The sequence below is a fragment of the Dama dama genome, chromosome 16 (genome assembly GCF_033118175.1).
Source record: "Dama dama isolate Ldn47 chromosome 16, ASM3311817v1, whole genome shotgun sequence".
NCBI lineage: Eukaryota > Metazoa > Chordata > Mammalia > Artiodactyla > Cervidae > Dama > Dama dama.
In genome coordinates this window covers 13,660,506-13,688,251 of record NC_083696.1, presented here as the reverse complement: position 1 = coordinate 13,688,251, position 27,746 = coordinate 13,660,506, and the positions used below count along the sequence as shown (strand labels likewise).

The 27,746-nt window shown below is 41.5% G+C and overlaps 2 protein-coding genes and 1 non-coding gene across 3 annotated transcripts in view; 1 reads left to right on the top strand and 2 right to left on the bottom strand.

The window, feature by feature from the left end:
* Positions 1–20,561, bottom strand: part of ELP1 (elongator acetyltransferase complex subunit 1) — a 56,932-nt gene extending 36,371 nt beyond the window's left edge. Inside the window, exons 1-13 of the mRNA XM_061163472.1 lie at positions 20,249–20,561; positions 16,692–16,854; positions 16,133–16,285; positions 14,385–14,466; positions 13,682–13,762; positions 10,564–10,649; positions 8,372–8,468; positions 7,929–8,019; positions 6,721–6,844; positions 5,683–5,776; positions 2,413–2,643; positions 1,174–1,344; positions 266–365 (exon numbers count right to left, since the gene is read on the bottom strand). Of these exons, the coding sequence (XP_061019455.1) occupies positions 266–365; positions 1,174–1,344; positions 2,413–2,643; positions 5,683–5,776; positions 6,721–6,844; positions 7,929–8,019; positions 8,372–8,468; positions 10,564–10,649; positions 13,682–13,762; positions 14,385–14,466; positions 16,133–16,285; positions 16,692–16,841 (1,460 nt within the window). The 5' untranslated portion in view covers positions 16,842–16,854; positions 20,249–20,561. The remainder of the gene's footprint in view (positions 1–265; positions 366–1,173; positions 1,345–2,412; positions 2,644–5,682; positions 5,777–6,720; positions 6,845–7,928; positions 8,020–8,371; positions 8,469–10,563; positions 10,650–13,681; positions 13,763–14,384; positions 14,467–16,132; positions 16,286–16,691; positions 16,855–20,248) is intronic.
* A 116-nt stretch (positions 20,562–20,677) lies between these two features.
* ABITRAM (actin binding transcription modulator) lies at positions 20,678–27,171 on the top strand. The gene is made up of 6 exons (XM_061163471.1): positions 20,678–20,877; positions 22,462–22,513; positions 23,135–23,264; positions 25,897–25,973; positions 26,060–26,129; positions 26,221–27,171. The coding sequence occupies exons 1-6, from the start codon at positions 20,781–20,783 to the stop codon at positions 26,356–26,358; spliced, it is 564 nt and encodes a 187-aa protein (XP_061019454.1). The 5' UTR covers positions 20,678–20,780; the 3' UTR covers positions 26,359–27,171.
* Positions 27,172–27,174: 3 nt separating this feature from the next.
* Positions 27,175–27,281, bottom strand: LOC133071517 (U6 spliceosomal RNA). The gene has a single exon (XR_009696460.1). It is a non-coding gene; the product is annotated as a U6 spliceosomal RNA (small nuclear RNA).
* Positions 27,282–27,746: the final 465 nt, after the last annotated feature.

Below are 27,746 nucleotides of genomic sequence, written 5' to 3'. Positions count from 1 at the left end.
CCTGGAGAAAACTCCCCACGGGATGTTGGGGGAATGTTTTCTAAGTCAATTTAAGGCTTACACTCCATCACCACCTATCAGCATACATGACGTTCAGATAACTGACTTCCCCAACCAAGGTGAAACACCAGGGCCCAGGTGTTGTATCTATTTCTTGTTCCACTGAGCAACAGGCACAGGATAAGACAGTAATGGTTGGCTGAGATTAGGACAGAGGCTGGCTGCTCCTGTTTCCAGAGGTCCAAGATAACTAAGAACAACCTACTTGTATCTTTTGTCCAGATGAGGCGTTCTAAGGGAAATTTTAAATCCATTTCCACCCACAGCTCCCAGTTTCACCGTAGAGTCTATGCTTGGACTATCACCTAGGGGAAAAAAAAAAAAAAGCAAATATTGTCATAGTAAACTACAAACATTTTTCCTGATATAAACGACATGAGGTCCTGCATGTTAATGGGGTTCTAAAAGGTAAGCCACTTCACAAATAAAGTAATCTAGAAAATAACCACATCTCAAATTCTTTCCTTAATTCCTGCACCTTTCAGGCTGAGAATTCAACACTTATTTGAAAACAAGGTTACCACAGTCATGCGCCAGTAGAACTCATGGCACAACCATAGAATTCACCAACTCCAGGTTTTTCCAGCACATGAGGAAAGCAACTAGAAAGAGACAGCAGTGGGCTGTGGAAGGACAACCCGGTTAGAAACGTAAACACCTAAGCTGAGGTTCTCGCCCCTTTTTGCTCAAGCAAACTTCAAACCCTCTGACATTCTGTTCCCTCGTCTATATACCTGGAAAACCCCACTCTGACACAGTTCCTAGGAAAGCTGTGAGAGCAACTGAAAATGTGTGCAATGGTAAAGAAAACTGTAAAACATGTGAAGGATGTAATGGGACACTATGTTAATTCCTAGAGCTGAGTACTATTCTTAAAAAACTGACCCTTCAACTTCAATAAAGCAAATGGAATTGTTCTCCTTAGCCAGAGTAGGATTGAATCTCTGTCCCCCAAAACCCTACAGGTCAATTAAACAGCACAATAATACTGATATTAATTATAAATGTCAAAATTTTTGGAAAACCTAGAGTGAAGGCAACACCAAACTATAATTGACGTTTGTGTAGGAGGGATGTGATTCAGAACATCCTGATAACAGCTTCTGAACATACCACATTTATAGACAGAAATCTGGTTACTGGAGTCTAGGACAGCAAGGTTGTTACTCTTTTCAGGGTGTGCCGAGAACATGATCTGATTTACAGAGTGTGGGAGCTGCAGTCGGTAGGTGCACATGGGAGGTGGAACCACACTCTGCCGGAAGACTGTCACCAACACCCTGTCTGGGAGCAAGAGAGAAGGAGGGTTAGACGCACGGATGTTCAATTTGTAAAACAGAGCCATTTTTAAAAGTCATTGTTGGTGCTTTTATGATGAATAAGCTTAAACACATTGTAGGGGAGAAAAGTAAGAAACTGGGCTCTGTTTGTATCTGACTACTATCAGCCCTCGACGATAGGCCTGGCTACCTCCGGGCCTCGAGCAGGCCCATCTCTGGGCTTGGAGAGTCAGGTGCCAGGTACTAGGGCAAGCAGGCCAAAAGGTCAGAGTTCTAGCTTTAAACCTGGGCCTGCAACCAAGCCAGACTAAACCAAAATCCTTAATGCACTTCCCTGCGCACGGATCTGGTAGCAAGTCGTATCTGCTTAAGTCCTCTATACGGAACGTGTGACTGCAAGATCAGTATCGTGACTACTACATAGAACATAAATCAGCACACCAACTCACATTACAATCTTAGGAGCAAGCTTTCCTTTATGTCATCAGCAATAAATGAACTGTCTATTCAGGGAATTATGGCTTTCCCCAGTTTCTTCCCCCTCAGTAAACGAACACCCTCAACCTAATTAAAAAACACCAATCCCATCCTTGAACTAGACAGATGTCATGACCTGAACTGAACATATTGGAAAGGTATATAATTAACAAGCATTTATCAAAAACCAAAGCAACGTAGCAGAGTGGTGCAGGGGTCAAGGTAGGTCTAAGTCAGGGGACGAAAACAGGGCTGACACAGCAGTGCCACAAGCCTACTGCAGTCTTCCTCTTGACCCAAGGTCAGAAATGTCAATGTCTTCAAAGTCCCGACAAGTAAACATGTAAAGGTCATGGTTGCAGTACAACAGGGAGTTGGGGGAGGCGGGTGGAGAGGAGAGACTATGGTTCTTAGGGGAGTACACACCTCACCGAAGGGTGTTCCCACTGAATCCAAACCAAAAGCACAAGTAAAAACAAAGCGAACAACCAGAATCATCAACTGAACAAAAATCCCCCAGTTCCAGTCAAACCACCACATCTGCAGGCCCCGGCTCAGACCCTCCCGGGCCCACAGACACTTTTCAGCTCCTTACTTCCATCAATAACAGCCACATTTGCCATGTCACTCAAGTTATCTCCCGCGCTCCGGTCAGTCGTCCAGCGCCAGTCATAGCAGAGGTAATGCCAGCCTTGACAGAGAACATGCAGCCGGTACGGGGTTACCGGGTCCCACATCAGAGACGCAATCTTGCTCTTCCCACAGGTGTCGAAGGGCAGACTTTGCTTGAGATACCAGTGATAGTTTCCAACAGTCCAGAGCTGAACTGCGGGGGAAAATGAAACGAAGGCCATCAGAGGCAGAGGGCAGAGGACCAGACTTCGCACCATTTGCTAGAGAGGGATGGGGATGCACTTTTCTTTTTCAAATGACCCTTTCTGCTCAGCCTCTTTGTTAAGATAATAATATTAACAATAACTGTTAAAGCAGGACTTCCCTGGAGGCCGAGTGGCTAAGACTCTGTGCTCCCAATGCAGGGAGCCCGAGTTTGATGCCTAGTCCAAGAACTAGAGGCCACATGCCACAACCAAGACTTGGCAGAGTCAAATAAATAAAAATAAATATTAAAAGACCAGCGAAGTGAACATAAAAAAACCTGAAAAGTGTAGCTTTTCATGAGGATAAAATGTTAAGCACTGGGATGACACAGAGGGATGGGATGGGGAGGGAGGTGGGAGAGGTTCAGATGGGGAACACATGTAAATCCATGGCTGATTCATGTCAATGTATGGCAAAAACCACTACAATAATGTCAAGTAATTAGCCTCCAACTAATAAATGAAAAAATAAAAAAATAAAGAGCTCTATGGGAGAGAATGGAAAAAAAAAAAGATGTTAAGCATCAGTAAGGCCAGAAGCATACAGGTTCATTTTTGCCTCTACCTTCACACTTTATGATCGTTAGGATGGAAAGCCGCCAACATAGGACAGGGCCTTAGTGAGCTGTTTTTTCATAAAATTCGGCCATTAGATTAAAATGCCCAACCCAAGAGCACTAGACTAGCATCATTACATTGCATTATGCTTAAGATGTTTACTATTTTCTTCTAGCTGTTTTGCATACAGTTAAATCCACAGTAGATTATATGCAATTACCCTTTGCAACATCTCTTAAAAGAACAAGACCTAAACTTGCAGGGTGCAGGAAGCAGGAAGAAGCTGGTCAAAGAGCATAAACCTTCAGTTACAAGTCCCAGGGATCTAATGTAGTGTGGTGACTACAGTTAATACTACTGTATTGTATACTTGAAAGTTGCTACGAGAGTAGACTTCAGATGGCCTCACCATAACAACAACAAAAAATGATAATTCTATTAAGTGAAGATTGAGTTAATCAACCTATTGTGGTAAACACTTCAGTGTATATGCGTGTATCAAATCATCACATTATACCTCCTGAATGTACTAGTTACATGTCAATTAGATCTCAATAAAGCTGGGGGGAAAAAAAGACCTAATCACGTCACAGCCAACTTTTTATTAAACAGATGATAGCTATCATAAATGATAGCTCAGTCGGTAAAGAATCTGCCTGCAATACAGGAGACCTGGGTTCGATTCCTCAGTCAGGAAGATCCCCTGGAGAAGGAAATGGCAACCCACTCCAGTATTCTTGCCTGGAGAGTCCCATGGACAGAGGAGCCTGGCGGGCCACAGTCCATGAGGTCACAAGAACTGGACATGACTTAGTGACTAAACCACCACCACCACCATACATAAATGAATATTTTAATTGGATTAAGGAATTTCTTTTCTTTAAGCAACTCCCTGATCACTAACTCTTCACTCAGCAATCACAGCAAATCCAACCTAGTTCTTGAACCAGGTTATTATAAACACTTCCACTGAGCTCTGGGTTAAGTTAGATCACACACTCACGTTCTGTGAGGACAGGTATTGCAGCTCTCCTTGCACTAACACTTGCCCTATGAGCATATCACAGGGCCAGCCATGAACACCTGGTGAATCAGTGGTTCTCCACTCTGGCTGCACCTTTAAAAAAAATCACCTGGAAGCTCTTTTTAATAAAATTAAATATCGACATATAGTCTCCACTATAACACACTGAAAGCAACTCTGAGATGAGGCCTGGATAGCAATTTTTTTCCTAAAGGTGCAGCCAGGGTCGAGAACTATTGTGATGAATGAATGAATGAATGAACTTCCAAATAACATTTCTGCTAAAGTTCTAGTGATTAAAGGCTTTGAAAGCCACTCAGAAAATAAATGAAAAGATTTATGGAAAAAAATGTTCAGCATACTGCTATTGATGACAGTGAAAAATTACAAAACTTTAAATGTCTAACCAAATAGGATTTAATAAACAGTAGCATAAAGCAATACATAGCAATTTAAAATGATACACATATCTGAAGTGGCAATAGTTTGAGATACATTGTAAAAGCAAGCTATAAACCTATAGGTATCATACTTACATATTTAACAAAAATGAGATCATAGCTATACTGAGACATATACATAAAACCTAGGAAAACAAGAAAATTTTAATAATGACTATTATTGAGTGATAGAATTATGGAAGAACTTTTTTCTTCCCATCTTTATTTTCTAATGTTTTCACATTTTACATATATACTGAAAATAATATTTACAATTTGATTTACCTTTTAAAATCTGTAAGATTCTTTCTTATATCTAACCTCATTTCTCTTTCACTTCCACAGTATTCCTTTGGCTAACATTCTGATTTGCTACAGTAATATCATCCATGAAGAAAAAGCAATAATGACTTGGTTATTTGATATGTCAACTTGGCTAGGCTATGGTGTCTAGTTGTTTGATGGAACACTAGTCTAGATGTTGCTGGGAAAGTATTCTGCAGATGTGATTAAACTTTCAAATCAGCTGACTTTAAGTACAGCAGATTAGCCTCCATAATGTGGACAGATCTCATCCAAAGAGTTTATGACCTTAAGGGCAAAACCTGAGGCTTCCCAGAGGAAAAGGAATTTTGCCCCAAGACTGTAGCACAGAATCCTGTCCGAGTTTCCAGATTGTGGGCCTGTCTTATCTCAGATTCTGGACTCAAGACTGCAACATCAACTCTTCACTAATTTTCCAACCAGCCAGCCTACCCTGATTCTATTTCTCTAGGGAACTCTGCCTGATACATAACTGAAATCATCCCATGAAAATTCCATAACCACTCCCTCATCTCCACTTGCCTGCTCAGGTGTCTTTGATCCATCTCAGGACTAAGTGGAAGGGACAAAGGAAACTCTACAGCCTACTACTTTCAACTTCACTCTATGGGGCAGAAGCTGAGATATCGGTGCTATCTTACCGTAGGTTTTCAGAGATGAATTTTCTTCCCTCTGAAGTTCTTCCAACCAAACTGCAAGCACAGTGGAATCTGCATTCCAGAAAAGGCCATTAACCTAATAGGGAAAAAAGACCTGTCATTGGCCTGTAACTATATATTTATCTCAAAATCTTTACAAAAGCTACATTTCCTACTCTCACAAGTCAAATAATCCCACAGTTGAGTCGATCCCTAGCTGTAAATTATTAACCTATGGAGTTATTAAGCATATCTGTCATCACATGTAAAGGACATTTTAAAAAATGCATTATGTTTAAATACTTAACCAAATGCAAGGTGATATTTTTAGACAATCAGGGAAATTTGATTACAAACTAGGTATTAGATAATATTAATAAATTATTACTAATTTTGTAAGGTGCGATAATGGAACTGTGGTTACATAACAAAAAATGTTCTTAACTGTTAGAGAAAAGAATATTGAAAATAAGATTTCTAGAATGAAAATCCTAGGAAATTTTTACAAAGTGTGTGTCTGTAGGCCAGACAGTAAATAACAGATGACAATAATTTTGAAAAATGCTGGTATATATCTGATGAAAGTAAGTAATAGGCACACAGGAGTTCATTAAACTCTTCTCTCAATTTTTATTATATTTAATTTTTTTTACACAATTAAAAATAATCATGATTTGTTTCTGATCCCACAAAGATCCAAATGGTACACAACCTTCTTAAGGATTAAATGTTATAAGTGACAAGTATCTTTATCACTGGAAGAATTACGCTTTTGTCAAAATAAACAATAAAAACTAGCATTTCTATTTCTTTTCTGTGTTTTATCTAGTGTGAGGAAAGAATGCCATTTTTTCCTCGGCAAAACCTCCTTAAGAAAAACAACTTTTGTTTTAAAAAAATAAAAATTCAGTCATAGGAAGCCACTGCTTTTGTTACTAACTATTCCGGGGCTTCTGTTTACACACCTATATCAGACATAAACTTTCTCTACAACTGTGGACAGTCCTCTAAATTTGATGCTGAAAGAACTAAGGCACCTACCTTAACCTCATCTTTGAAGAAAGGAAGTGTAAACTGTCCATGGATAAGTCCATTTTTCTCAAAAAACACAACATCCTGCTGATTGGGTTTATCTTGCGTAGATGCAATCAAACTGCCTGAAGGCCTAAAAGCAAAAGCCCAGAGTGTCAGAACATCCAAAAGTTCACCCAGCTGGTGAAGAACAAGATGAAATTCAAAGAAATAATTTTTTTCTGCAAAAATAAGAAGCCTCCACCCAAGGAAGTTTTAAATTCTGTATTTCCTGGCAAGCAGTCACCCTAGTGTGGGACTCAATCTACCCAGAGGAGGCAGTGCCTTTTCCTGATTTGTCCACACAAAGATTCTATTTGCCCACAAAGCATCAGATTTAGACTGCACTTGGCTGACTTTCGAAAAATACCAATAAACTATTTAAACCATTCCCAGTATAATGTCCAATAATGCCACAACCTACTTCTCCTTCAATTATATGTCTTCAGTAATATTCCATGTATTCAGTAATGCTCAGGTAAGCAGTCTTAAAGACTTCTCAATCTACTGAAAAAAGCTTGATCACTGCATCCTGTTTTTATCTGTCTCTAGAATTTTAATTTAAATACATCTCTCTATCATCCACTATCATCCAACTGCCACTCAAACAATGGTGGGAAACAGATGTTTAAAACCTAGAGACCTAGGTTTTGCCTATAACAGATGCTTCTGAGACAGAAGCTATTTCTTCTAACTATAATCAAGACAGCCACATATGACAAGAAGGTGTGACCTGCAAAAGAGTACCGAGTCAACAGGTGAATTGGGCCCAAATGCAGCCTGCCCATTCTTCAGCGAACAGGTCCCCTTCGTGTGGGAGCTTGTGCAGAGAATGGAAGTCCCTTTCCTAGTCTTCCCCAAAGCGCCACTGCCCCTCCGAACTTTGCAGACTGCGACTTCCCTTCTGAGCACCTCTGTTTTACACAGTGGATTCCCACAGGCCCTGCCTACAGCAACAAAACGTGTGGGCTTTGCAATGATGAGGTCTGTGAAGCCCAGAATCTACTACTCAAACCACATTCAGACTTCAGAAAACTAAGAAAGATCCAGGCTTATAGTCAAATGAGAACAAGTAATCATGCTCTTGTGATTTATAAATGCCTACATTCAATAGGTACCACCACCCCTACCCTCGTTCTCTCTGGGGAGGAAGTTACGAGACTCCTTCTCCCACTCACTTCCAAGCCAGAGCAGGTCCCAGTCCCGCCACGGGCTCACTGGTTGACTGTAAAGCGAACTCCCGGCTCCACACTCTGACCTTTCGAGCCCCTGTGCAGTAGAAAGAGGGGGAAGAAATGACGATGACAAAACTTGGAGCACTGTGATAAATGCCGCCAAGTCAGAACTTCCAAACGTCTTCCTTGTTAATAAAAACTGTCAAGGTTTTACAAAGCCAACTAGATTAATCTTGCTAAAAAGTTGTACCTAATATGTAGGAGGCTGGACCAAACAGCCTCAAAGAACTCTTCTAATGCTTAGTTCTTTATGCATTTAGCACCTAAAGCAGCACATTGCTAGGTCACGTGCAATGAAAGTAAACCCTCGGAGCACAAGAAGAAAAACTCCCTGAACTAAGGAAGATTTTTTAAAAGTTTTATTTAACTGCAACTTATTTCCATACCTGTTTCTGGACAAACAACACTCACAGCAAAAAACTGCCCATCGCCACGCCAGGTAACTTGTGGTCTATGGTCATCCCAGGGCAAAGCAGACTCGTGCTAAAGAGAGGGAAAAACACAGATATTACTGGGGGCCTTATATGATCTAGAATCTAACAGTCTCAGGCTATTAAAGCTAAATCTTTTATGTAAGGTTTAAGCTACTTAGAAAATGAGATTCACAGAACCCCCAGGAACCCTTCTGGATGGGCCCTTAGACCCAGAAATCCTCAACCTAAAACAAGACAAAATCCTTCTCTGGGCATTAGAAAGTGGCCTCTAAGCACAGCAACAGAGAAAGAGCTGCAGATCTAGATATTAAAAATATTAAACAAAGGAATCTATCAGGTAACTATATACGGAAATAAATGTTTGTCTCAATTTGAGAGAGCAGCATGTTATTTACTGTGTAACCTTTGCAACAGTGCACAGAAGAATGAAGAAGATGAGAGGAAGGTGGGCAAGGAACAGCTAGAGGAGATAAGTCAGCAGCCATGATGAAAACATGGATAAGCGTCTCGTTCCGCAGCACAGAAGGAAGAAAGGTTTCAAGTGCCACTTGCATCTTAGTCCTGAAAGCCTTGAAGACAGAAGCCAATTCTGTTGGGCTGGGGACCAATGACCACCTGGGCAGCCTGCATCACCTTCCAGGACAGCTAAGTCAGAATGGCGCTAATGCTACAATCAGCAGAGCAGGGAATACACAGCCGCCTAACAAGGTTTATTCTCAATGACACTGCCCTGCAGCACAGAATGCAAACTTCCTCCAGTGAAGGGCTGAGACAAAGTATGAGTTACATGAAAGAAATCATGGACGGGAAATGCAAATGGCAGGCAGTGTATGATTTTCATCTATTCTAGAAGGTCAGCTCACGCAAATTTCCCATGTAGTACAGACAAAAATGCTTCCATTTTATTCCATTCTACAAAAGGCCCATATCCTGAGATGATCCTCAATTCATCTCTCTCTCACCCCACATCTGATCTATTATCAATAAATCCTATAGGCTCTATCTTCAAAATGTATCAAGAAGGAAAACATAAGAATTTCATCCAAGAAGAGAAATCAGGAAAAGAAAAAAAATCTAATATAAACGTATATAGGAAAAGTATAAAATCATACATGTGAATTCTCAACAATGAATACAGGGGAGCAGCTCCTTCTAGGGAGGAAATGGAAGAATGTCAGGAAGGGATACAGAGTGTTTCATTTCTATCTGCAATGAATTTGTTTTTTTAATAAATATTGGTTATAATTATTCTCTTTGTGGAAAAAAAAAAATGACAAACTAACTTAGCAATATGAAAGAAAGAGAGGGTCTTTCTCATTCCCTAATGTCTCTAAACAGCTTATGTCCATGACCACCCTCTACCTATGAAACAGAGCAGGACCCTATGGTGGTCCTTGCCCCCACCCCACCCCACCCCCGCCACCATGGCCTCAGCTTGCCTTCTGTCCATGGAAAAACTTCAGCTAAACAATAAATTCAATCAGAGAGGTGAGAAAAACAAAGAAACAAAGAAAAACAGCCAAACAAGACTAAGTAATAATAGTTTAGTCATTAAGCACAGTCAAGGACCTTTAATTCCTCAACGGCCATAGCTAATTTTCTGAGCCATATCCTGTGAGCTATCTTAGAGATTCTAAAACCCCCACTGGGTGAAAGAAGTTAACTACACGATGACCGGATTGTAGCCATGACATAAGCTGCTGCAATTCTGAGAACTGGCCTCAAAGAAACGGGAACAAACTGACCCTAGAACTAAAGATTAACTGTACTTAAAATAATCAAGATGACATGGATCAGACCACCGCATGACCAATTTCAAGGTGACTGTCAGAGTTGACTTTACTGTTTCTGCATGTAGTTCTGTCACTCAGCCTATAAAAACTCTTGCCCAGTGGACATTCGGGTGGGGCTGGGGGGCAGGGAATGCCAGCCTTTGGAGAGGAGTGCACCCCCTTCCCCTCTCAGTTGTCAGCATCTGGAATAAAGCAAACTTTCCTTTCCACCAACTCTGCCTCTTGATTGGCTTTAGAGCAGCAAGCTGTTGGATCCCTTTCTGTAACATCTAGACACTCAAGAGTTCCTGGTGGGTAGCAGAACTTCTATTTTTTCCAAACAAAGTTCTTTATCCATCAGACCAACCTTACCATTTGCATCTGAAAAGCTGCTTGCCTGCCTTCAGATCCATGGAACTGCGTCTCCTTCCTGCCCCAACCAACAGTGATGAACTTGCCTAGAGAACAATTGAGTGAGAACATGCAAGACAATAAGTTAAATAAAATAAAAGCCGATTCAAGAAGTTGGGTCCCCTGAGACCTCTCAATAAATTGACCAGCAGTCAAGATGTTAAAAACCTATGTTTCACATTATATGCTCAGTGATTTTGAAGACTCTGAAATACTCTTATTTTGGAACATTACTGCCATCATATATAAATTACCTTGATGACAGTCAGCAATCTACCTCACTTGACAAGAAGAATGAAACGTGAAAAATCTATGTGATATGTTCATGGATAACAAAAACATAAGAACTAAGAGCTGGGAATAAAATTCCAATTTTAAATGTTCAATTTGCTAAATGTATTCAACCTTCTTGCTAGTGAGGGAGATCTTGGATTATGGAATTCAACTCCTCACAGAGACAGAGACTGAGACGCCCTCAGGGACAGAGGCCAAAATTAGATCACAGGGCTTCTGCCTTCCAAGTTGGGCTTCTTTCTAAATCATAATGCTGAGCTTACTACCTAAAACATAAAGTCAAAACTGCTGAAATGATGCAGCGCTTCTGTTCCTGGAAGTAGGATCTGGCATCCTCCAGATGTACAGCTACGACAGAGATGTTCTTGAGAGCAGGATCCAAATACTTCCTCCCTACAACTGATGCTGACCCTGCTGAAGCAGGGCTGCTTATAATTTCTATGAATTACGGGTTGGCACGACTGTTTCCAGTCTGCTCTGCTGGGGGCACATCCAAGTATCGTATGGATCACACCGCAGAGCATGCCATGCTGCTGTAAGCAAACAGTAGTGCCTACCCTGGTGCATGCCCCTGGGTTTCTACGCAAAAGTTTCCACAGAGAGGTAAAGGGTCTGGAGGGAAGCAAAAAACCTTTCCCAGTGGGGGATCAGATAATAAGTGATGGGACTACCACAGAAATCAGCGAACTACAGCCTCATTACAAATCATTACAGCATCATTACAAACAAAGTTGTACCGGAGCACAGCCAAACCCATTTCTTTATGTATTATCTCTAGGTGCTTCCCTACTACGTCAGCAGAGTTAGATAGCTGCAACAGAGACCATACGGCCTGTAAAGCTGAAAATCATTACTATCCAGCTCTTTACAGAACAAGTTTGACACCAGGGTTAGAAGAACCACATCTATTCACCACTTCAGAGTGACTTTTTGTACTGACAAATACATTTTTAAGACCCAGGACCCTGCCTTGGACTCCTCCTCCTTTGATATACTCCATCAGACTTATGAAAAAGTTGGCAGGATGAACTAGAGAGCACTTTCCCATGCAAAGCTGTGTGCTTCTTACCTCTATGACAACCTCTATGACTGTCCTCAAAGCTGGATGCCCCAGAGTCCCACCCTGGACCCTAGATCCAGCTCCATACCTGCTCCCTGAGCTAGCAAAACTGTAGCTTCTGTCAATGACTCCCAGTCCACAGCTCTGGCTTCTGCTGAGCATCAGCTCCTAATTTACCTGCTTCACGTGGTGATCCCATATGGCCCTTCAACAAATTCAAAACAGAACTCGCCATCCACCTCTTACAGACCACATTTCCCCACCCTTCCTCTCAGATACTGGCATCTTTATTTTCACAACCTGAGTTTCCGGCTACAGTCCAACTAAACTTTCTCCTTCACCTTACACACCAAAAGCCTATTTATTTCCTTCTCTAAACTGGTATTTCTCAAACTAGCTAGGGCAAAAGAGGAACCAGGCATGTATATTCCAAAAATGTTTCTCATAATTCCAAAAACTGTATTCCTATCTTCACTGAGAATCAAAACTTTTCTGCATTTTTTCCCCTTTTCTAGTCCCACACCCACCTTCATCTCTCACCTGGGTTCCTGTAGCAGCTTCCTACCAGGTCACCCTGTCTCCAGTCTCTTCCAACAATCAATTGTGTATCATCAAAACCTTTCATGACTGATCTCCTATAATTCACTGTCTAACGTCTCTATCAAACTTAATCAAAATCTCTCCCTTTTATTTCATTCCACATCCACATCCTCTCACTAGGCAATGCTGAAGTACTCACAGTTGCCTGAACCAGCCAAGACATGTCAAAGGCTTCTATGAAACATCCCTGCCTTGGAAAGAACTGATTCAGTTACTTGGACCACTCCCCCATCCTCAACCCTCACCTACTCAACACCAGATAAGCCAGAGCTCAGCTCAAGTTGGCCTCCTCTGGGAAGTCTTCCCTCCCCATGACCCCTTTTCTCTCCTTCTGTCACCCTAATACTTGCAATGTTCTGTTATTATTGAACCAACGGGATCCCTTAAGGGAAAAGCAGTTTTAGCCACAGTACCAAACACACTGCTGGGTTCACAGTACCTACTCAAACATTATTTCTGAACAAATTATTTTTGAATGAAAAAATGAGCAGCAATTTTCTAAATGATTTCTTAGTTGGCTGAATAAGACGACATGAAGTGAGAACTCAGCAAAAGTTAAAATACCATTGCCCCCATTCCCCTCCTCAATCAAGCCAGCTACCTGGTACCCTCAAGTTGGTCGGAGCTGCTTAGACTCAAGAAGCATCTCCACTCTTCTTCTCTTCAATACTTCCATGGCCTAGTGCCCGTATCACCTCAGCTAGATCTGAGCAAGAAAACAATCTGATGGTTCCCATGACAACTCAGGTCTAATCAATAGGAAGAGAAGTCAGCTCTCTACCCCACCTCTCTTGTCTTTTCCCCCAAACCGTGTATCAGAAATGCTCTCTTTATTCCAGCCAGTATAGTCCTTTTCATCAAACCCCATGACTAAGCCTATCCTGGGTTTGGGCAATAACAACCCAACCTATAAGCACAGATTCTTATTTCCCAGGTTACTGACAAAGCCAACTCTCAGACCTGAAGAGCCACCAGAGATATGCCTTTTAAGAGCTGCAATGAACTAAAGGAACTGGGCTATCAGACACTTAATTAAGTCAGGGTTTAAGCTTCACAGCTCTTTGGGCTTATGACTATCAGTCGGCAAGAAAAGTCACAAAATGTTTCAAATAAAGTTATACTTACTTTCACCAAAATCATCCTGATGGATCTGCTGTTCCATTATTGGTTCAAAGTCTTTTGTCATCATAATTAGGGTCTGCTGACCTTGAAGGAGCACAAACAAGAATGATTTTGTTCTCATTTAACAAGCCTGCCATTCCGTAAGTATCTACAGCACTGCAAGATACAGAGCTGAAGTGGAAGAATTTGTAATCAAAATAGGGAAGACAGAATTCATTCAAAATGTTCTGACTCTCGTTAAAAAAAAAAAAAAATAGTTTTGACTGGGTAAGTCACCTGGTACTTATTCTCAGCTATGTCAAGCTAACATAAAAATGCACATAGCCCTTCCTCCTCCACTAACTGCAAATGTTGAGTCACCAAGATACCTCTTTGAGTGTATAGCTCACCAGGGTGCTAGTTTACAGAATCTCAGCCGGAACGAAAAGATTTATAGGAAAAAAAAGGACTGGAAGAGCAGTTTTCAGAATCAGTTTATTTTATACAGCAACTCTTCCTCTTAAGAGGATATTAAAATAAATATTGCTGACATTTTTAACTATAACTACAGACTTTGCAGCAACTTTTTAAAACAATGTGTTCACAAGTAAAACTTAACTCAATTGTTTCAAGAAATGTTTTTTTGAAACCTAAGCACCCTAAAATTTAAGTCTTTGAGCTGTTAGGAGTCATGTCTTATAAAGTTAGGGACCGGTGACATGCTTACCTGTGGCAAGCAGCACCAGCTCTTGGTCAGGACTCCAACTCATGACAGAGATACCACTGGCTACACTCCCGACACATTCCAGCTGAGAGAGACATTTTGAAATGTTAAGTGAAATATGAAAATATAAGCACCTTGACAAATGTTTGTTATGACCGTAATCAAAATAATTCACAACAAAACACCCCAAGGTGAAAGTAAGCAGTAAACACTTTTTCAGTAACAGGTATTAAGAGATCAGGCGTGATACAGACCATGGGGACTAGATGTGACAACGGCCACTCCATTCCTCCCATTAAGGAGCTAAAAGATGCCTCTACAGTGGGGTGAGGGCTGTAACTGAGATCTCCAGGAATTAAGTGGGGAATTAGAGCAAAGAAAGACAAACGGCCCAGGTGAGTTCAGGAAAGCCTCTCTGAGGAGGTGCTTTAAAGGATAAAACAGGGCTAGGAAGAAGAGACTGGGGGAAAAAATGTGCTGTTAAGGCACAGAATTATAAAAAAGAGCAGTTAAAAATCAGCTGCCACTAAAGCATACGGTATACACATACACAGGAACGATGGGGGTGGGAGGTGAGGCTAAAAAGGAATTGGCAAATAGATAGTGAACCGTCTGATAAGGCACAAGAAGGAATACATGGATTCTGTCTTGCAGACACTGCGATGCCATAAATAGGGAGGATCAGCACCACCTGATGGAGACCAGCAGATTACAGGAGCTCAGTAATTAGGAAAAAATTCTACAAAATGTTTTACAAGCAAAAGCACACCTTTTAAATGTGAGAAATACCAATTTATACTCGATGGCTTTGACGTTTCTCACCAGGAACTGAGAGGAAGATTTATCACTGTACTAAGTGGAACCGTTAAAAGCAAAGGTACCAGATTTACACTGCCAGGGTTCAAATCTCACCTGAAAGCTGTTTGACCTTGGCCTAGCCTCAATTTCCTTTTCTGAAGAATGAGAAAACAACAATCTAATTCACAAGGTTATAGTGAAAAATTACAAAATTCATGTAATTTTGCATGAAAAATACTTTAAAAAGTGCCTGGCACCCTGTAAACATTTAATAAATGCCAGCTGTTATTATTATCCCATGATTAGTAATGTAACTCTTGTGACACATCAATATTAAAGAGATCACAGCTAAGGGAGTTATCAATGAAGTTTAAAAAGCTATCAAGGTGAGTAAAGAAATTCAGAAACTCAGCCTTATGCTAGAGTAGAGAAGGAGGCAAGTCGTTGAAATCTATCTCCTCTGGTACTCATAAAATGTGCACAAAATGAAACTGTATCACCTTAGTACCTGTACTTCAGGGACTCTACAGTGGTCATCAAAAAGAGGCCTACTCAGCATTCTTAAGAGAAAACATGAGCCATCTAAACATCCCAAAGACTTCCTAAGCTGAGAAATAAGGGTTACAACTCAGCATCGGATTCTAGCAAGAGGTGAGCCATACCACACAAGAATGGCCAGGTTTGAGGTTTTGTTCTTATCTGGAATGCTCTCATTGTTCTAATTAATAAACGCAACAGACAAAACTGAGTTTAAGAAGAATCCTGAAACACAGCTAAAACCATGCCAACAATTTTCTGTAAAGAACTATAAAATGCAAAGACTCTAATTTGCAAAATGCCTAAATATTATGGCTCCTGATATTTTAAACATCTATGAAAAACTATTGACATGATACAAAAAAAGACGTTTGAGAATACTTGAGATTTCTTCCTCCCTGGTCTCCCTCACTTACCTGGTGTGTGGTGAGATTACAAAGCAGGACATCTCCAGAGGCTGTGGCCACACACACAGACTCCTGGTCCAGCAAGTCCTGAATACCAACGATGCAGCCACTTCCATCCTCTGGGAGAAAGCCTTCTGCCACCAAAGGAATTTCATTTTTCACCTTTCACCAAGACAAACAAGCAAATTAAGTCAATCTACTCTCAAGAACAATTCATAACATTTCTAGAAGTAAAACATTTTTTTAATGTTTCTTTTATGATACAAAAGCTTTCAAAAATTTTTTCCTAGATTAAAATCCAAACTTTCACTTGAGAAATATCACAACACTACCATCTTTAGCAAAGAAAACAGTTAATATGCTTCTTTTGCCAAGCAAACTTAAAACAAAAACCTGGTCTCTTTGGAGATATCCAATAAAACATGAAGCTAAAAAGTACAATTTTCTAAATCTACAGAGTCTGGGGAAAAGGGACTAAGAATATCATCACCTAAAATACACTAGTAGCAAAATATAATTAAGGGGAGATATCCTTAATCCACCCAAATAACTTCCATCAATAACTTACCTGTCTCGTGACAGGGTCTACCTCTACCAGTCCACGTTCTGAGCCGATAAGCACTGTCCCCTGCTCGGTTCGGAGAGAGAGGCACTGTGGTTTCCCTTGAACCTGAATATCCCTGAACTCCAGGCTCCGAAGTAACTTTAGATTTCTCATGATGAAGCAAGGCCTAAAAAAAAGTACAAATACCCTTAATGAAGCTTTAATTTATCTGAGAAATAGAAACAGCTTTATAACGACAAATGACCCTCCAGTACAAGCAAAATGATTCAGGGAGCAGAGAAGTCAGAATAACCAGGAAAAAAAAAAAGATTTAATCTGAACCCACAGAGAGATAAGTGATAGCAACCTAACCAATTGTTTAAATCTAGGGTTTACAAAGTGAGGCTGTGAAATCTATTTTACATTCTCACTCTTTGGAAGAGGCAAGATTCTCAACTTCAGAGTTTTTTCTTCAAAAAAGATTTAACATCAGTTATTCTGTGAGGAAGCTAAGAACACAATGAATGAGAAAACATGTTACTTTTGCACATGAGGATATCTTTGTAACTTGACAGATTTACAAAACTGTATAAAAATCTACATGTATACATACTGGCAGGTGAAGAAAATACAATTACTTTAATATCACCAACTACATTTATAAACTGGCTTTATATCTTAATTAAAAAGTTAAAATTAAAATCAAACTGAAATAAAGAAAAGCATTTACGGCTCTCAGAGAGAAAAAACACTACGAAATTACAATAGGATCCTTCAAAACGATCATCACCAATTGGAGGTTTGATAACCTAATATCACTACTTCACGTAACTCCACTTTTCTGGTCTGGTTTTCACCAGGGCAATAGAAAAGCTGCGAAACGAATGATCAAAGGAAATATACTTTGGTTTGGCAAAATCAGACTTGCTTTAATGCATAACATTATCTAAGAGGGAAAAAAAAAAGCTTATATGCTAGATATTTATATCCAGATCCCTTTAAGGTTTATAAGTAGAATTCCCTAATTTACGTTGCTGCTGCTGCTGCTGCTAAGTCACTTCAGTCATGTCCGACTCTGTGCAACCCCACAGACGGCAGCCCACCAGACTCCCCCGTGCCTGGGATTCTCCACGCAAGAACACTGGAGTGTGTTGCCATTTCCTTCTCCATAACTTACGTTAGGAGTGACAATTACACAGACTACACTGGCATAATTGTTACCTTAATCCAAGGTGAATTCTCTCATCTTGCATTTTGTACATATGACAACGAAAGAATAAACACAAGTCATTTCTTATACTACATAGCAGATTAAGCGCAGTTTGAATGAGGCAACATAAAATGTGAGTTCAGAGGAAGGCAAGACCACATGGTAGAAGTGAGGAACACAATCAAGGCAGACAATGGTTTTGTAAGCTTTCATGACATATATATTTAAGAATTTCTGGGAATTATTTGAACCTGTATTCTACCATGCAGACTTTTAATCTAGATCTAACCCTGTATAGAAAGCTTGGGTTTTTTCAAAGTATATAGAAATTACAGTATCTTTCATCTAAAGACACCACAAAGATGACCACTGACATAGTTTGAAAGGAAGATCTGAGATGAGAGAATGTCTGGGCGAGAGGCGGGTAAACAAGGAACAGCAAGAGATGAAAACAGGAGACAGAGGATGAGATGTATTTCAAGCTAGTTTAGCTAATAATAATTATGCTGTTATTGTTGCCATGATAAGATCATCAAAATGTCTTTCTGTAAACCTGCATTCTATTCATCAATAACCTCTGGACCCCAGCATAATAATTTGGAAGGTAAAGGCACAAGGAACTGAGGACTCCCTTTTTCCTGTAACCTTGCTATTCCAGTCAATGTCGCCCCAGCAATGGACCTTCCTCCTTCCAGGGGCCCTTGGTCCGTCTCTAGCACTCCCAGGACCAGCCTGGTAACAACCACCCCAGAGGTACCAGCACTAACCAGACAGGTGCCCCCCCAGGTGCCTGACATCTACTAACATGGAGCTCCTCCTCTGAATTCCGCAGTAATCTACACCAGCTTTACAATGTCCCTCCTTTAAGGTTAAGTCATGATAACCCCAATGGCTTCCCTTGTTTTGATCCTCAGATCTAGCTAAGTGTTGTAACTTCTTCCATCAGTTTACTTTTTAGTTATTTCACTGCTCCTTTCTGCTTTTTGTTCTTCCAGGAGCTACTTAACCACTTCTCCCTATTAAATTCTGTTGAAATACAGTGTGTTTTCTGCTTTCCTGACTAGACATAGCAAACAACCTGAGTTTTCAGATCACTGAGCTTTCAATATCACCAGCCAAGGGCAGCTCATCATTCATCCCCCTTCTCCCCAACCCTCCCAGACTTAAAATGAACTTCTCTAAATTTTCACACCCATTATCTTTATTCCTTTATCTTCTCAGAAGTGTCCTATTCCTTTTCAAGACCAGGAAAGGAGAACCCTCCAAACTTCCCAGGACCTGGGCTTATCAGTCCCCTTTTTTTACATCTGCAATCTCCAACCTCCCTGCCCTCAATTCATCCTTTCTCAGCTCGCTAATGTGCTAAAGATCTCACCACACCACAGATCAATCCTGGATCCTCTTTGCAATTCTGACAATGCCTCTATTTTCTTCCCTTGCTCCTCATTCATTCACCTCTTACCTAACTATCAGGTCCATGACTATAAGTACCAAACAGATCATTAATATGCTTATTATTAGATCTAAATGTTTAGCCCTGACCTTCCCCAAACTGAACACTAAACTCACATTTTCAACCTCCTACTGCTAGGATTTCTCAATTGCAAACCTGTTAAATGGCTTACTATTCTTGACCAAATTAGTTTCCCCGCTGGGGACATTGCATTTCTACCTTCTCTGTCCTTCAAGTTCTAACATTGTTTGATTTCCTTTTGCCCACACTTTCATAATAAACTATTCACTGGTTACTGCCCTGCCTGTCAATGTACGGTTTGAATCCTTTACACAGTACGTAACCCTACCATCGGCTACATCAAACACTGCCTGAGCACTTGCTAAGTGCTAATTCTGGACGAGAACTGACTACGGTCACTGCCTCCACAGAGGTCACAGGGTAACAGGGGAGAGGGCCACCTACGATAGCATATAACATGGAGAAGCACAGTGACGACATTTCCAAGAAAAAGTCGCAGGTGCCAAAAGGGGCTCACAACACATCATCTGAACTTCTCCGACCAGCTCTCTCTCAAGTGCATTGTTAGGCTTTAATTGGTGCATTAACTGGCTCAGCTGTATTGTCCGCCCCTGCAAGGAATCGGGGCGTGGGTAAAGTGTGCGGCTGGGGGAGCAGCAGGTATTCCCCGCCTGCCACGCCGCGTGGAGCCCTCTGATGGCCGCGAGTGCAGCAGGTGGCAAGTCGGCAGACACACAACTCAAGGCTCGAGGGCAGAGGTGGTCCCGTCGCACTTCACTCCGGGGCCTGCAGCAGGCAGCGGCAGAGCGCTCGGGGAATCTCTTCATCCGGACACCCTCTGGAGGACAGAGCCCGTCTCTGTGCCCCCTACCCCACCTAGGCCGCTTGAGCGCTCACCTGCGCCGCACTCCGAGGACCCCCCAAAGAGCTGTGCGTCCACCGTGGGTCGCGCACTCGCCTCTGTCCGCTTCTCTTGAGCTCGCGCGGCGTGCACTGGGTCGCCGTGCCGCCCGACCCCCTCCGGTAGTGGCTGAAGCGGGGCCTCGGAGAGGCTAGGCGCGGCACCCTGACGAGCGACCGACCCCAACCACAACGCCAGCCGAGCTGCGCGGGAATGAGGTCACGAGGAGGAGGGGGCGTGGCCAGCCTTCTCCGGTGCCCTGCGAAGTACCGTGAGGAGCTGCGCTGGCCACCGCCCCCTACGCTACGTCTTCCTGTCCAGCCGATTGTATTTGACCTCTGCTTTGACGTCAGATGCCAAAGTTCAATGGTTGGCGTCGGTAGGCGGAGCCTGCGGGAAACGGAGGAGCTGCGCGCCTGCGCACACCGCGTGTCTCGGGCCACACGCCGGAAAGACGACCTACTCCTGGGCCCGCCGGAGGAAGTGTCCAGGTCCCGGAGGGCGGGGCTTGCAGCCTTGGATGTCGCCATGACTACCGAGCCCGAGGACCCTGTGGCCCCCTTGGCTGCCGAGCCCGCGGTGCCGTCGCTTGTGGACCGTTACTTTACTCGCTGGTACAAAGCGGGTAAGTGGGGGAATGATGTTCGTCTCTCCTGGGCCCCACTGGCACTGTGATGACAGATCATAAGCCACGCGCACTCTCCCCACAGCAGAAGGAACTGGATCTCTGTTACCCTCTAGGCCAAGGGAAGGGTATTTGCAGAGACGTGGAAAAACAGCAGGGTGCATTCCTGGGGAGGGTGCGTTGCTTGGGGGTGATAGTCTAAGATGAGATCTCCGAGGGAGGTTGGAACTGGATTGCAATCTCCTTGAGTACCTAAAGGGTTTTAAGGGACTCAGTGCTCCATAAAATGATTTAAACAATCAGGTCGAAACTAAGGTAGAGGCATAGGGAGTGAGAAAAGAGGGTGGGTTAGAAACAGGCATTTAGATAGCAGATGCTTCGAACTGTGGTGCTGGAGAAGACTCTTGAGAGTCCCTTGGACAGCAGAATCAAACCAGCCAATCCTAAAGGAAATCAGTTCCGAATGTTCATTGGAAGGACTGATGCTGAAGCTCCAATACTTTGGCCACCTGATGTAAAGAGCCAGCTCATTGGAAAAGACCCTGATGCTGGAAAAGATTGAGGTCAGAAGGGGGGGGGGGGGCGGGTGACAGGATGAGGTGGTTGGATGGCATCACCAACTCAATGGACAAGAGCTTGAGCAAACACCCAGAGATAGTGAAGGACAGGGAAGCCTGGTGTGCTGCAGTCCATGGAGTGGCAAAGAGGCGGACACAACTGAGTTACAGAACAAGAAAGCAGAATCTATTATACTTCACCACTCCCTGGTGGCTCAGTGGTAAAGAATCTGCCTACAACGCAGGTTCGATCCCTGGGTCGGGAAAATCCCCTGGAGAGGGGAATGGCAACCAACTCCAGTATTCTTGCTTGGAAAATCCCATGGACAGAAGAGCCTAGTGAGCTACAGTCCATGGGGTCACAAAGAGTCAGACACGACTGAGCGACTAACACACACTTACAAGTAGGTATCCTATTGGAGAACTTTGTATACCTTCAAATAAGAGTGATGGGAGCATCATTGGGGACCCTTCTCCACACCCTTGTTTATATTCATTCAGGGATAATAGGTGTAATCATTTTATGCAATATTGAAATATTTTATAATAGCATGTATCTCACTGGCCAAACTTTGTGTAACCAACCATCATGTTTATCCTAGATTGAGGGACTTCCTGGAATGCATGACTTTCGGTGCTAACATCAGGACAGTCCTGGGCAAACCAGGATGAGTTACTCATTAAAACTGACCAAGAAAACATGTGCTACTATATCATATTAAAAAGATGCATCACTAACCATTTTTTTTCCTAATAGAAATGACGAGTGTAATCATTTTACAGTGAGGATAAAACAAGATGGAGCAAAGAATTAACATCACTTTGACGTTGAATGAATGATTCCATCTGGTCCAGATTTCTTTAACTTCTCTATAGGAAGCCTTTAGGTGTATCTTTTTGAGTAATGAGGCAATACCAGTGACATAATGTATCTAGTCTTCACAACTATCTTTATGAACCAAAGAAAGTACCACACAGTGGCAGTAAATACTGAGTCAAGAGCCATAGACTCATTGATTTCTTCTAGATGTCAAAGGAAAACCCTGTGAAGACCACTGTATACTACAGCACTCTAACCGGTAAGCAAATTGGAAATTTTAAATTATCAAAAAAAGTTTTTTTTCTGGTATTGTAGCCCTGGTATGGTCTTGTATTGAATATTCACTAAATGATTATCTTCCACTGTGTTGAGATGGTATTATATATACAATAGGCATTTGGTTGACAAGAATAAGTTTTTCTTTTCTTTTTTTTTTTTTTTTAAGAATGAGTTTTTCAATGCTTACACTAAACAAGTAAACTTGATTACTCAGACATCCAAATGGAGGACCATACCCTTAGTCAGCTACTACCTCAAGTAACCAGCCTGTGCCTAACCATGAAATTGCCTGAGCCCATGGAGAGGGCCAGGGTGGAAACACAGATGTACATATGGGTGTGCCTCAGTGCTATCTAAATGCCTTGGTACTCTTCCCTTTTAGGGGAAGGAAATTCAATCCCATTTTCTCCATTTTTATTATTGTATTCTTCAGTTAAGCTCCAGTAGTAGCTGGGGGAAAAAGTGCAGGGGAATGGGGAGGGAATGATAGGTTGAGTAAACAAATGTCAGCTCAGCTATTCTTGTGCTAGTAGGCATACTATATTATAGGAGGAAGAATTGTACCATACAATAATACAGGGTCAATTTTTGCTCCTTGTAGAATATGTGTCATCACGTTAGCAGGATCTCATCCAGTTCTTCAAAGTGGAAAAACAGTTAAAAGCATTTCTTATCAAATCAGTACCAACTGTAGCAGACTTCAGAACAAAGTCTCTGGGAAGTTTAAGCGGGTATGTACCTGTATTTCTTTACTTAAATCCTCTATTATCATAATAATGATAGAGCCAGTCAGTCTTATAACCAGCAATATATACTCAGCATACTTCCCTGGCAGTTAGAGATGATTTTAAGAATCATCTTTAACTTTTAACTCTAAAAAAATTTCTCAGGCCAAAAAGATAAGGTATTTCAAAAGGTATATTATCTGTCATATAGGTTCTATACCACCATCCCTACCATCCCCACCATCCCCAGGATAAAGGATGGAGAAAGTGGGCCTTTGAAAACACAACTCTAGTACCAGTATAAGAAGATATATTGTCCCTTCTAATTTTATTGAGCCAGTATGTCAGATTTTATAAAATCTAGGTGATCAATGCTTTTTTGTCACATATTTTCACATGTGAATTTAAAAGAGAAAAAAAAGTTCTGGAGTAGTGAAAAAAAATCAGTCTTAAGAAAATACACAGTATTTGCTTCATATCATTTCCCATTCCTAAATCATTGCCAGTTTAGTACACATCTAGCTATACCTTGTTCCTCCAAATAGTGTTCAGTTATAGAAAAATGTTACCTCTATCCTCTACAACTCTAGGCAAGACCAGTACTGTTAATATTAAAGGAGGGTATCACACCAAGGACAATTCAATACCATCATACAAAGCCCCCGGATAGGAAAGTTCAGTGGATGACTTCAGTTCAGTTCAGTTCAGTTCAGTTCAATTGCTCAGTCATATCTGACTCTCTGTGACCCCATGGACTACAGCACGCCAGGCCTCCCTGTCTATCACTATCTCCCGGAGTTTACTCAAACTCATGTCCATTGAGTCGGTGATGCCATCCAACCATCTCATCCTCTGTTGTCCCCTTCTCCTCCTGCCCTCAATCTTGCCCAGCATCAGGGTCTTTTCAAATGAGTCAGTTCTTCGCATCAGGTGGCCGATGTATTGGAGTTTCAGCTTCAACATCAGTCCTTCCAATGAACACCCAGGACTGATTGCTTTAGGATGGACTGGTTGGATCTCCTTGCAGTCCAAGGGACTCTCAAGAGTCTTCTCCAACACCACAGTTCAAAAGCATCAATTCTTCAGTGCTCAGCTTTCTTTATAGTCCAACTCTCACATCCATACATGACTATTGGAAAAACCATAGCCTTGACTAGATGGACCTTTGTTGGCAAAGTAATGTCTCTGCTTTTTAATATGCTGTCTAGGTTGGTCATAACTTTTCTTCTAAGGAGTGTCTTTTTATTTCATGGCTGCAGTCACCATCTGCAGTGATTTTCATTTACTGAGTTCATACAAAGAGTTTCTGCTAATTACCCTCACTGTTCTATAAGACCCTTGTTTATACTAGGCCTAAAGGCCTCTAATAAGCTGCCTTCTAATTATTGGTTTTTTCCCCCCTCATTCAAGAAGAAAATGGACTTTAAAAAGTATGGACCATTCTTTGAAGTCTACAAACTACAAGTAACAGTTAGTGCTTGTGATGTTCCTGTGATAAATCTTTGTCCAAAACAGTAACACCCTTGTTACTACTAGGAACAGAGAGGGACCTGCATATGGAACCCTCTGTAGATAAACTTTGACTGGATCTCAGCACTGCTCATCATTCATTCTCCTAAGGGAGGTGACAACAAGGGGTTAAAACACTTCTTTTTGACACAGCCCCAGTGGTAGAGAAACCATCTAGGATGAACCCCTAACTGCTTCTCCCAAAAGTGAGGAGTCACACGGACTAGTATTTTGAAACAAAATCACCACATGCAAGAGAAGTGAAGGGAAGGTGCTGACACCTGCATACTGCCTAATTAATATTGTGAGTGGTGAAGAGGCCCTAAAGAACAGCATCTAGACCTCAAATGTTCACTGCAGTAAAAATTCCTGGAAGAAAAGAGCAACACATGAGATGCTTCCATCCGTTTCCCATAAGCCTTCCTGTAGGTATTTGTCAGAACCTCCCCAGATACATCTGTACAGTGGAGTACGTGAAACTAAAACCGTGCCATGACATTCAGACAGATTAATGTCAAAATGTAGTATTCACAAGTGAGAGACAGGGTAAGGAGTAAATTACTCTTAACGGCTACTTAAAACTTTTCTGTTTTCCACATTTTCCTTAAAGTGCAGTTTTTTAAAATTAGAAAAAAGATCCCTCTTCAGAAAGCCTCAGTGATTGACCCTAATGAAGTCCTTTTATCTATTAAAGTTCTAATATAAAAATAAGTGGGAATCTTAAACTAACTTTGTATGACATTGCTGTTGTTTGCTATAATACTGGATTTTATATTGTTTATTGATAAGATTTCCCATCCCTTTTGATATCTTTATACTTGGGTATATGGAGCTTCCTCATATACAGTTAAATATAAAGTATAAGATAAAATATATTCTTAATACGTAACTAAACTATTATCACATGTGTTTTTGACTGCTTTTTCCCCAAAAGCTTAGGATGTTACCTGACCCGTAGCAAGCATCTGATATATAAATGTGTGAAGAAATGAATGTTTTTTTCTGTACTTCACTCATTTTTACTTAAAACACGAATTCCAGGAATATATGCTATTGTAACACTGAGGGCTGCCTCTCAAAGAAAAATGAAAATGTTCATCAATTAATTTTTCTTCCCTTTTATTATCAGGGGGCACAGTTTCTCACAGAACTTGCACCTTTGTGTAAGGTTTACTGCTCAGACGGAGAAGAATATACCATATCTAGGTAAGTTACTTCTGAACCACAACTTTGGAGAAACAAAGGAGGTGATATTTTTCTTCAAAACAATTTTTTTTTTTTTTTTTAATTAGCTGTGTTAGAGGACGGTTGATGGAAGTGAATGAAAACATTCTCCATAAACCATCTATTCTTCAAGAGAAGGTAAAAGGGGCTGGGGAAGTATGAGCCCATCCTGTACGTTTTATCTGATTTTTTAATCATTCATCAGCATTAAATATTGTTTCCCTTCTAGCCATCTACTGAAGGCTACATTGCAGTTGTGTTGCCCAAATTTGAAGAAAGTAAAAGCATAACAGAAGGGTTATTGACACAAAAGGAGTATGAAGAAGTTGTGATGAAACGCCTCAAAGCCACAACAGCTACCTCATGAGGGGCGAGGACTGAGGTGGAATAAAAGCAACAGGGCATCTTTGTCTTTACCCGGCCTACCAGTCCGTGCACCAGGGAAGAACCAGCACGGGTGAGGCCGACTTCACACCCGCCATCCGCAGGGAGGCCCGATCTTTTTTTTTTTTTCCCTTTAGTAAAGATTTTCTCATCATTTTTAATGGGAAACAACTAAAATCTCATGGAAACAGTCCAGTAGGGAAATTTTTACTATTGAGTTTTCAAATCATATATTTTTTCTTCAAAATTGGTATATATTATTTTGATGTCTCACAGGTAGGTCCTGATATAGATTTGATCTGCCTGTAGATAATACAGAGGACTAATAACAGAGAATTCAGATACAAATTCAACAGCACCTTTCCTTAGTTCTCTAGTTATACTCCTGTCCAACTCCCGCCACATCTTGGTCAAGTAAGTCTCCACGCTGTCATTTGAACGGTGTGGAACTGAGGTAGTAAACCCTATGTTTGCTCTTGAAATAAGATTTGCATGAACCCTGAAGTAGGACTGAAATTTCCAACAGAAGAGGGCTCCAGGACTGGCGTGCTGCTAAGAGTGCCGAGGAAAGATCTGTTCTGCTGTTTCTCCACCTCAAGTTTGGTGCTGATCTCTGCCAGCCTCTCATTAGTCTTGTCGCGTTTCTTTTCCAGTGACTTTCTAACTTTTAGTTCCTCTAGGTAGTGTTGCTTATATTTTTCCAACTCTGCTTTATTAGAATCTTGAAAAGTCTTCATCTTGGCGAATTCAGATCCCAAGTCTTTAATTCTGAGTTCCATCTGACTTCTTTTTTTTTTTTAAAAATATGGAACGCTTCACGAATTTGCGTGTCATCCTTGCGCAGGGGCCATGCTAATCTTCTCTGCATCGCTCCAATTTTAGTATATGTGCTGCCAAAGCGAGCGCTCCATCTGACTTCTTATGGAAGCAATATGCTCCTCTTGGAACTGCTGTAAATTTTCTTCAGATGCCGCTTGTATCCCTCCGGCCGCTCCTCGCCGGCCCGGCTCACCGCTCACCCGCCACCCTCGCCCCACTGCGCCGGGCTGGGCTCCCCGCTCTCGCAACCCCGACGCCGGCACGCAGAGGCCCGATCTTAAAACCTGACCAAGTCTTCCTTCTTTGTCTTGCGTAACAAGCCTCAATTCTATTTTGTCTTCAGCCTCCCAGATCTGACTGCCCCTGTACTCACTGTTCTCTTGCTTTTTTCTTTCTAACAACTGGCAAGCAAGAGATGTTTTTCTGGTTAAAAACCAACAAACAAAGCATTTTGAGGAAAAATGTACTCATCATCCTGTAGCCCATTAATAATTACTATGTTTTGACATAATTCTGTTTGAATGTTATGGCATGGTAATTGTTTTTGCGTCA

Excerpts from the sequence above, each read along its gene's own strand:
- ABITRAM (XM_061163471.1), top strand. The coding sequence starts at position 20,781 with ATGACTACCGAGCCCGAGGACCCTGTGGCCCCCTTGGCTGCCGAGCCC. Across the intron at positions 25,974-26,059 it reads GAAGAATATACCATATCTAG|CTGTGTTAGAGGACGGTTGA; the intron begins GTAAGTTACTTC and ends TTTTTTAATTAG. Across the intron at positions 26,130-26,220 it reads CATCTATTCTTCAAGAGAAG|CCATCTACTGAAGGCTACAT; the intron begins GTAAAAGGGGCT and ends TTTCCCTTCTAG.